This window comes from Bidens hawaiensis, unplaced genomic scaffold (genome assembly GCF_021521415.1).
Source record: "Bidens hawaiensis isolate Kalapana, Puna unplaced genomic scaffold, B.hawaiensis_p1.1 tig00028927_1, whole genome shotgun sequence".
Taxonomy (NCBI): domain Eukaryota; kingdom Viridiplantae; phylum Streptophyta; class Magnoliopsida; order Asterales; family Asteraceae; genus Bidens; species Bidens hawaiensis.
Window position 1 is genome coordinate 1 of NW_027494751.1, and position 11,284 is coordinate 11,284.

General features: G+C 34.9%; 1 protein-coding gene across 1 annotated transcript; it reads right to left on the reverse strand.

Annotated features, from left to right (window-relative positions):
- Window positions 1-26: 26 nt before the first annotated feature.
- Window positions 27-2,489, reverse strand: LOC143577914 (zeta-carotene desaturase, chloroplastic/chromoplastic-like; the record flags this gene model as incomplete). The annotated part of the gene is made up of 7 exons (XM_077061629.1): window positions 2,106-2,489; window positions 1,223-1,347; window positions 967-1,101; window positions 783-855; window positions 594-667; window positions 386-490; window positions 27-294 (listed from the first exon to the last, which is right to left on the reverse strand). Coding segments are annotated over exons 1-7 (979 nt in total), but the record flags the coding sequence as incomplete, so codon positions are not given.
- Window positions 2,490-11,284: the final 8,795 nt, after the last annotated feature.

The following is an 11,284-nucleotide window of genomic DNA, read 5'->3' on the forward strand; positions in this document are numbered from 1 at the left end:
TTCCATATTGTTGTCCGCGATTAAACTAAGTAACTTGATATAATCATACCTTCCTCCTCTTTCTATAATATAATCTCTGATAGGACCACTTAGGTAGACATCAGGAGAACCCTTAAGCATACGCAACAATGAGGCCTCTGTCTTGGTGGCAAATAATGAAAAAATGGTGAGCATACACCGTGCACTGATATTATCACAGTCAATAAATCCAAGAGCATAAGCAACAGGGTCCCACATCCTCTGAATACTTGTACGCGTTCCCCCTTTAGACATAAACCATTCAGAGAAGCTAACCTGTTGAAAAAGCCACATTCAAAGGCAATGACTTTATTAACTTACATAAAAGAAAATAAAAAAAATATCAATCTTGGATCATGGTTCTTACGTTATCTAGGTTCCGTATTTGTGTCATAGCTCCATCTGGATCGACAAGTGCTCTCACAACTGGACTTAGAGCTAGGGCAACAGCATTTCTGGCTTTATCATATGTCTGCATATCATGATACGATTATTTAACAGATTAACAAATGGGTTGTTTTTTCATATTTTACTATCATTACAGAAAGACTGTAATTGCATAAATATGATGTTACCTTAAGCTGATTTGTAGTTAAAAACGCGTTAATCCCATGTAATGGTGCTCCAACAGGAAAGCGAAAATCAAGTTCTGCAATGTGTACATGAATTAAAAAATATGTTAAGTATTTTAACATCATAATTACTTTACACCAATGTGTAAGTTAATTAGTTAAAATACTTCCGAACTAAATATAAAAAATTACCGCCAAGTTCTCCTCCTTTGTTCACAAAAGTGTGAGTATGATCCTTGACAAGAAGGTTCTTTTCAGCACCAACCTAGGTTACAAATAAGCCACATGAAACTTATCAAAGATTCTTACAGATGGATAATTTCATCTCAATTGTGAGTTTGTGATAATTGTTTCAGAATTTGCAAAGGAATTTCACCTTTTTCAGAAGACGGAACAGATTATTGTAACAACCAAAGAAAACATGGAGTCCCATTTCAATGTGGTTTCCTTGTTTGTCGACAAATGAACCAACTTTTCCACCAATAAAGGTCCTTGACTCGTATATATCCACCTGCAGAATTAAAAAAGTTCAAGCATTGTGGTGAAAATTTGAAGTGAACTCGTGTGTGCAAACAAGGTAAAGCATAGTTAAACCATTTACTACTGTTCTTTTCAATCAAGTTGTTAAATACCTCATGCCCTTGATCTAATAGCTCCACTGCGGTTGACATGCCAGCAAGGCCAGCACCTATGATTGCCACCTTTAACTTGGGTCCCCGATAATGTTCAGGTTCTGGTGGAAATAATCCTTTTGGAGCTGACGATTTAACAACACAACAAGCAAATCTGGACTCAGAACCATGTCATGTTACTAAAAAGAAAGATAATAAAGCAATAAAGTTAACATCACAGCAACTTAGCACTGATTCATTAGGCACCACCACAATATTAATCCAGTAATTATAAGTATTATCACAATTCAAATATTATTGTCCATTAAGGCAATAATTCTATGCTTTCATCAAATTAAGTAGGAATAAGAATTATTAGGCCATGTTACTCAGGTAATGTCCCAAATTACAGTATCGGTACAAGATAGATGCGAAACCTAACTGACAAACCAGCAAATGAAAGAGCCATAAGTAACAAACTGATCACCACATAATCACATTAGTGCCAGCACGATGCGGCAGGGAACAACACTTAAAGGACGTTAACGAGCTGAGCTGAGCCAAGGTTAGCTTGAGCTCGACTCGAACTTCATACCAAGCTAGTTCGACTCAAAATCAAAGTTGAGCTGGAATCTTTAACTCGAGCTCGGCTCTATTAAAAACATGTTCCAAAAACATTGGAATCATAAACCTCTTGTGATAAACTACGTAATCTCGTCAAAAGTCTTAACAAATACCGCAAGTCGAAAAATCTGGTGAATCGGTGATACCTTAAACAACAAACTCCATTCTCATATATAAAATTCGTAAGTAATTATGAAATAAATCAACAAAACATAAACTATTTAATTATCAAATAGTAATCACTAATCAATAACCTAATACAATCAGCACAATTCCGTACCATTAGTTCTCATATCCGAAACATCACTGTCCAAATCTGATCGAATTACGGACTTATTAACCTTCAATCGAGTGAGCTGACGGCTACGGCTACGGCGACAGCGTATGAATGCAGTGGCGGTATGAAAGGAAGTACGAGTTCCGGCAGCAGAAGTGGCCGGAAAATAAAGAGAAGATGTAGATGACGATGATGTGGCCATGGTGTTGTAACTAACTAAGCATTCAATTGTGATGAGACAGAGTGTTATTAATATTAATATTATTGTTTAGAGAAGGAAGGAATCTGAAAACATGGAGATGCTAGTGGTGAAGGTTTTGTCACGGTATTGGAACTACCGCACCATTACATGGACAAGCAAACTCACAAACCCACCCTCTATCTCTTCGACTAATAACTAACTTTTTTATATTTTCTTTTTTTGATTTTTTTATATACCTATCATTATATGTAATAATTAAAATAACAAACAAGTGTTTCTTAAATATGAATATTTGATGACCCGGGTGTCCCGGGTTCGATTCCTGATTCCGACCGGATTTTTCCAGAGCATTAAAACATGCTGTGCCTCCGGGCGAGGTGAGCAAACTGGGTTTTACCGGGAACGCATGGATCCCAATCATGTCAACATAGCTGGCCTGATTGGGGTGGTGGGTACGACTTAGTCACGCAGTGCTAGCTTAACTATGAAAGTCACCATTCGAAAAAAAAATTCACGTGTTTGTAAAATAATATTATTTTGTATAAAAGAATCTGAGATTTATTTTTTTAGGAAAAAGTTAAAAGTACGAAAAAAAGACAAAAATCAAAAGTGTGAGAAAGATTTATGGCTAAAAACATTATTTAAAAAAAATCAAAAAAAAGTAAAAAAGTTATAATTAAAAATATAAATAAAAACTAAAATATTTCTCCCATCTTTCTCCTTTAAAAAAAACACAATGTCGAGTAAAAAAGACAAAATGACGAAAATACACAATAAACACAATCATAAATAAAAAAAATCATAATTGATCATAAATATTACACACTTTTGAGTGATATAACACAATATCAAGATAAAATGACACAATGTCAACGAAAAATAGACGCGAACACTGACGTAAATAAACAAAAAACACAATAATAAAAAAGACATTAATCTTTATTCCTCAGCCCTGTATCTTTTTTTAATGTGATAAATAATTTAGTTTTTTTTATATATTTTGACTTGAGTTATGATATTTTTATTAGTTTATTATTATTATTAGTAGATATTTTTAAACCAAAATCATTTTCATTTTTCTCATGTTGTCTCCCTTTATAGAATAACTTGATCATTAGGCTATGTGTAGTGGATGACTACAAAATGAGATGACTTGCGTTATGTGACGCCTGATCAGTAAATGATTGGTTTTTGTTATAATTGTGTAGTGGTGTTGTAGCTCATTATATATATCACACACAACATATTAAAATAATAATATATATATCACACACCACAAACAAGGATTTGTAGCCCACCCATCCCCCCCACCCCCACCCCCACCCACCACACACACACACACTTCTCCCCTTTTGCATCAAGGGGTGGTGTTATCGCCCCCAAAACCCACTCGTCGCCCAAATTTCTCACCTACTATGCATAGTCTTAGCTTTTAAGCTCTTACAGTTATGAAATTAGTTATTTTCACCAACTTTTAACTTATTAACTTTTTGAAAAAGAATAAGGTGTTTGAGATTCTTTTGATGTGGGAGGGAAAACTTAATAAGTTGTACTTTTGTAACTTATTAACTTATTGAAAAGTTATAAGAAAAGGAATCCTAAACATACTTATTAACTTATTAATGCCCGTTTTCAAGTTTTTATTTGAAAATACATTTTTACAAAATTTTATTAAGAGAAAATAACAAAAACAATCATTTTATAGATGTTTTATGCTTCTTTAATCGTTCATGTTATAAACAAATAACGTATTTTACGCTACCCCAATGCTGTGTATTTAGTTTTGCTCACACGCCACATTGTAAGCCGATTAAAGAATGGTAAGTGCATGTTCTACACAAACATTGCTCGTTTATCAATCGTCTCTTCATTAATGTGTGTAGAGAAACCAGGTGTGTACGCGTTATCATGCAAAATTAGAGTACTACCCTTTTTCGTGTTAGTTGGAGATGTGTTATGAGGCTCGTAACGTCTCAACAATGTAAGGGATTTACCATGACAAACAGCATAATATATATATATATATATATATATATATATATATATATATATATATATATATATATATATCTTCTAATAAAAGCATACAACTTTTGCCACTTGTCAATACCATAGCCTTCCTCACATTTTTTCAACCAATTTTCATATATGGTCCTTATCTTTTAAGTCATTTCAATATATGACATTAAAATTATAGGTTTATTCCAACAAAATCGTTACTATATATAATAAGTATTCTTCATATGAATTGACAAGAGACGATTAGTTATTAGTGTTTTTTATGGTTTATATTAAAAATAATAAACAATAAACATTCGATTCATAATATGTGGAATGAGAACAATCAATTTGGACTAAATCCTGATAACGTCAGCGGCTAAGGCTTAGCATTTAATACCTAAAAATACATATGATTTTAAAACTAAAAGTTTTCAGGTTAACCCGAAACCTAGAATTCGGACCCAAGAACCAACCCGAATTACTTATGTTCAGGTTCTGGTTAGTATCTTCTTGGGTTCGAGTTTCTCGGGTCGGGTTAATTTGGGTTCAGGTACTGGTTTTTTGAGTTGGATTTTATGTTACGGGTAAAAGTGACAACCCTACTTTCAACGATTATATATAAGAATCACTACATTCACTTTATGCAACTTTAAATCTTATAATATTCTTCTAACTCAGAATAATCACTATTATTTGAACATGGTTTTAATGTTAGTATGTATTTTTCATTTTCCTGACAATTACATTCATATGAAACAAACAAATTATTTTGTTATATTTAAATTTTTGGTTTTTATTTTGCTTAATTATACAATTTTTAATTGTAAAATATAAAGTTAATTAAAACATTTGTCATACACAGAATATTGATAACAACAAATTTATCATGATCAATCAATTTCAAATTGTAAAGATTCTAAGGATGATTATATCATCAAAGTTCAGGTATATAGTTTTTGAGATAATCATGTTTTTTTTATAAACATGAGCAGATATTATCAAATGACATGATATTTTATGTGTATGAATATTTTTTTATTAGTATCATAGATATATATTATCATTTATCTAGAGTTAGTATGTACTTGGAGAACCTTTTTTGATACACGGACAATTATATGACCATATCAAGAGTTATAAGCAGACCTATATGTTACTTTATTAATAGCTACAAGCAGACATAGACTAAATATTTTGATTTTTGATAAACAATGTATACCTGCTAATACAATCACAAATGTAGTGTAAAAGGAAGTTTTTACATATTTGTAACATATATGTGTAATCTTAGTTATGTAATTTATGTAATTTTAATTTAAATGTAATTGTATTAACAATATATAATCAATTTCTTGAATGTATTTCACTTAATGGTCAAAATTTAAAATTTTCAACAATTACCCGTGTAATACACGGGCCTCAAACTAGTGTGTGTATATATATATATATATTGGTGGGTGGGGTGGGGTGGGGTGGGATATGTTTGACCTAAACTACAGTTTATCTCCATGTTCTCAAGTTAGCAAAAAAGGCTATGCTTTCGATCTAACTAGCATACATTTCTAAACAATTTCTTTCTTAACATTATTGTGAACATATTGATGTTTTTGCATTCTCATCTTTTGGTAAGTTAATAACTTAATATCTTGACTTGTAAAAGTAGGTCGTTCCTTAATGATAAAGTTATCGGTCTTAAACTCTTCATATAACCTCGGGGAACAAAGTTGATCGATGTTTTTGGACACATGAGTTAGATTTTATCTCGTATATTTGTTAGTTTGTGTAGCGTTTTGATACATGATAGAACAAAATAACTTTTTTTTTTCATTTTTAGTTTTATCAAAACATTTACTTAAACGTATCTAATATTTCTTGTTTCCTATTTACGTGGTATGTATCAATGTACAACCCGAATTGCATTAGCGTGTGTATGTATATAATTCAAATATTATCGAGGGTTGAGGTTATCAAGTGCCAAAATACAAGTACGAATTTGGTGCGTGTAGTCGGTTTCATGGCCACTATTATTTTAATGGGTATAAATAGGACACATGACATGTTCACTTTCACATTTCCGAGCAATGTTAGAAAGACCGAAATAGATGCTGGACCTAAAATAGCTAAAATCATTTAACATGCCAATGTTTTTTGAATATACATTAATGTGTGTTAGGAGGTGTCACAGGTGTGAAGTGGCGGAGTGCACATTCAATTAAAACTGTGGCAACCCTTTGGTGACAACGTTGTTATACTTCGGAAGGTGCTATGGACTCACCTTGTTAATGTGAAAATTGCATAAATTTGATGATTAAGAAACGAACAAATGAGTTGCAAATATGAAGATCGTAATGGAATTGGTACCAGGTATCGAACACGAACTCGTTAATTTGGCTAACACCCAAACAAGAATATTATTATTGAGAAACTTCACAAAACTCAATTACCTAATTACAATCTCTAAACCCCAAAACACGGGTATTTATAATCTAACCTATCACGTTTAGACTACAACTAGGATTGCTAAATAATAGGACATAGTAATTATACTAACAACTAAATCTAAGCATATTTAATTGTTTATAATTATCCACTCCTTAAATCTTGTTACTTAACCTTACACGCCAAGTAACGCCTTGAACCGAAATTCCCAACAATCACCCCCGGAATTTCGAACTCGAAACCGACAAGTCTTCAACTCCAAGTAATTCTCGCATCTCCTTGAATTTGATTCTCCCAAGAGCCTTCGTCAAGATATTGGCACATTGCTTAACACCGCTAACATGCTCGACGCTTACTTATTCACGATCAACACATTCTCGAATGTAGTGAAACCGAGATTTAATGTGTTTGGTCCTTCCATGGAAAACCGGGTTCTTCACAAGTGCTATTGCTGATGTATTATCGATACGTAACACCATTGCTTGAATTTCCTTGTCGAATAACTCACTTATCAAGTCTCTTAGCGAAATCGCCTGACACGCGGCTGCGCTTGCCGCCATGTACTCTGCTTCACACGATGAGAGTGCAACTGTACATTGTTTCTGAGAACACCAAGTAATTGGTGAAGACCCAAGATAAAATACATGCCCCGTAGTGCTTCTGCCATCGTCTTGGTCAATGTTATGGCTACTATCACTATAACCAACTAACACGTTTTTCCCACGAGTGTAAGAAATACCAAAACCGAGAGTACCTTGAATATAACGAAGAATTTGCTTTATAAGAGTTGCATGAGATTGCTTCGGGCTTTGCATGTACCGGCTTACGATTCCTACCGAATACGCCAAGTCGGGACGAGTTTGTAAAAGGTACCGGAGACACCCGACAATCTTTCGATATCTCGTAGCATCAAAATCTTCTTCATCTTCAAATTTAGAAACTTTTATACTTGGATCCAATCTCACTTTTAATATGCTCCGAGTCATATCCAATATCGTGCGGTTCCGTATTTCGATAACTCCGTTTTGTTGAGGTGTATATGGAGCGGTTAAATGTCGAATAAACTCCTCGTTTTTAGAGAATCGATTGAAATCACGAGAAGTAAATTCTCCCCCTCGATCGGTTCGAAACGTCTTGATTTTCTCACTATTTTCCGTTTCCACCATGACTTTAAATCGCTTGAAGGTGTCGAACGCTTCATTTTTTTCCTTCAACAGAAAAGTCCACATGAAACGAGAAAAATCATCTATCAAGACGAACACGTACCTATTTCCGGCTATGGTACTAGGAGTAATGGGCCTGCATAAATCACCATGGATTAGTTCCAAGGCTCGGGTTGCTCTAAAAGTCGCCGTCTTCGGAAACGGTTTCCTCGTTTGCTTCCCGACTAAGCACGAGTCACAAATTTGATTTTCTTGATCAACTTTTGGTATTCCAACGACCATATTATTTTTCACCATTTGTTTCATAGACTCGAAATTTAGGTGTCCTAGTCTCGCGTGCCAAAGCCAATTCTCGTTATCAATCCGGGCTTGTAAACACACGGGTTTCCCTGTCTTTAATTTAATCGTATACAGACGATTCTTGGATCGAGTAACCCGCATCAGCAATTTTCCTTGATCATCATACATCAACAAGTAATCGTCTTTCATACGAATATCACAACCACTTTCCGTTGCCTGCCCAAGACTAATAATATTACTTTGTAAACTAGGAATATAATAAATGTCGGTCAATAGTTGTTGCTCCGCTGTTTTACCGACTAGCAATATCGACCATTTCCCGCAAATATCAACATAAGACCCATCTCCGAATTTAACTTTGCCACCAACACGCTTATTTAACTCAGAGAAAAAAGATAAATTACCCGTCATATGGTTGCTCGCACCGTTATCCAAATACCACAAGTCTTGTTCGTTCGAACCACCCTCGTAATCTTTTGGTATAACCTTCTGTTCATTCAATTACACTTTTTCTTGAACGCACTGCACCATATAGAGGGACAGGTCTTTTTATTTTGCTTCGGCCAAATGTGCTTGCCTCTCTTTCCTTCGTACCGGACACCACGAAACGAAGTGACCAAATTCATCACAACGAAAGCATTGAACTTCCGAGTAATCCTTTTTACCCTTTAGTTTATCCCCTTCGTTGGACCCTCCTTGTGAACCACGGTTCTGACTTCCACGTCCATTACCACGTCCTCGGTTTGAACCTTTCCCGCGCCCCCTACTCGATTCGCGAGAAAACTGCTTCGAACTCGAAGAGGATTCAGAATTATTAAACAAAAGTTTACCTTATTCAGAACGCAACACGTGCCCTTTTATACGCTCCACATAAGCCTTCAACCTCCCGACAACATCCTCAAAACTGACTGTTTTAAGGTCTAACATTTGCTCGAGGGATGCTACAACTTGGATAAACCGGATCGGCAGGCTTGTGAAGAATTTATGGACTAGCTTCCTTTCTTCATACGGTTGTCCAAGTGTGGCTGCTTTAGAAGAGATCACGATCATTCTCGAGGCATACTCGTCAATGGTTTCGGTTTCGTTCATCATCAAACCGTCAAATTCACGTATTAACGTGTGAAGTCTAGCATCCTTCACACGTTTTGCGCCCATATTTCTTGACTTTATGGAATCCCACATCTCTTTTGCCAATTTAAAATTACCGATTTGAAGTATCTGTTCCTCGGGAATCGACTGAAACAGAAGCGCCTTCGCAATGCTATTTTGCTTCGCGTCATTAGAGCACGGGTCAATCACATCCAAAACTCCATGAATCCCAAAAATAACTTCCATATGCATACTCCAAATCGTGTAGTTTGTTTTCGTCAAACGTGGACACTGAAACGACCCGGAGATCGTCTCCTTTTTTGCTTGGTTCGCGTCACCCATCTTGGTTCTATGACTATAAGTTTTTTTTTGAAAAATATCGTGACCTCAATTCATTGGTTCCAACACGTGATTTGATTTATCTACACAACCAAATCACCTTAATAAAATATTGAATAAGTCTTTATCCAATTCTTTTTATCACCACAACCTTTCACCAATTTAAACACAATTGACAAATAATAATTCTGTCAAAGTGTCAATTGTTTTAATAGTAGCACCAAGATCCAATGTACCAACCTTGGTCAAACCAAACTAATACAACCACGTGAAAAATTGAATGATACCACCTCGATAACCACACTTCTTTACAAAACAGGTTATAATTGAAGAAGTGATTGCAAGAAACAATTGCAGGTTACGCACTTGAGTAAATCCCAAAATCCACCACTACAGGTCGCCGATATTAATGTAATTTTAATCGCCGAACACCGTGAATATTCAGCTTTGCCGCACACCGTTAATTCAGAATCCAATTGTTTTCTGCTGCTCACCGATCGGAATTCCCTCACGTCACGGGTCGGTTCCGATTGCAGGTCTTGTGATGTCACACCCCGACCAAAGGCGACAGAACATGCCGGGGTGCAACCGATTGCCCAAATACACAAGACACTATTTAAAGTGACAATATTTAATCAGCTCATTTATTTCATAAATCAATAATCAACACATCTCGTTCACACAAACAATTTGAATACAAGTAACAATTATATTGTTAGTTTTACTAATATCCTAATGGTCTTGGTAACGTTTTCATCAAGTCCTCGAGTCAACCAAAGTCAAACCTGTAACATTTCATAAAATAAAGTTTGTCAACACAAAGGTTGGTTGGTGAGCAATTCATAAGTTTGAGCATATAAGTATATAGTAATAAAAAGCCACAAAACTAGTATACAAAACAATAAATAATAACAATTTAGATATGCAAAAGATAAATAGTTCGGACCCTTTCTAAATGGTAACAACCAAGTATACTCGGATCATAGTGTCCATGAGGCTACCCGCCTCATGCTAAATAGTTATCGTTAATAAGAATACATTAACGACACCCTCCATAAGAGAATACCAAATGGATTCGGGATTTCGATTCGGATCGCGATACCGTCTATAAGGGGATACCAAATAGATCGGATTTTGTGAGGCCAACCTGCCTTAGCATTCAAAGTTTAGCATTCAAGTGTGGCTACCCGCCAAAGCAATAAACATTTAAGCATGTAAGCATATAACACCAAATCGAGCATTTATTTAAGTAAAGTATACAATCACGTTTGTGGGTTTAAAGATTCAAGTAAATAAAGCATTTAGTTTGATAAGTATGAAATGTCACCCAAAAACGAAAGATGGAAAAAGGGGTATGAAAGTACTCACCTCGATTGACGAATCGGAAATAATAAATGATCGACATATAAAAAGCTGGTGAACGAAACGAACGAATCCGACTTGAAAGCTAATTGAAACGAATAAATAAAATATTAATGAACTTGAACTTTAGTTGAAACTACATTTGAAACATTGGACAAGAATGTTCGGTTGTTAATCGGATTATCGGTTAATTTGTTAATGATTAAGGACTCGTACTTAATTGGTAATTAAAATAAAAATAATATTATTTTATTGGGGCTTTTAAATAACTAAACCAATATTAAATA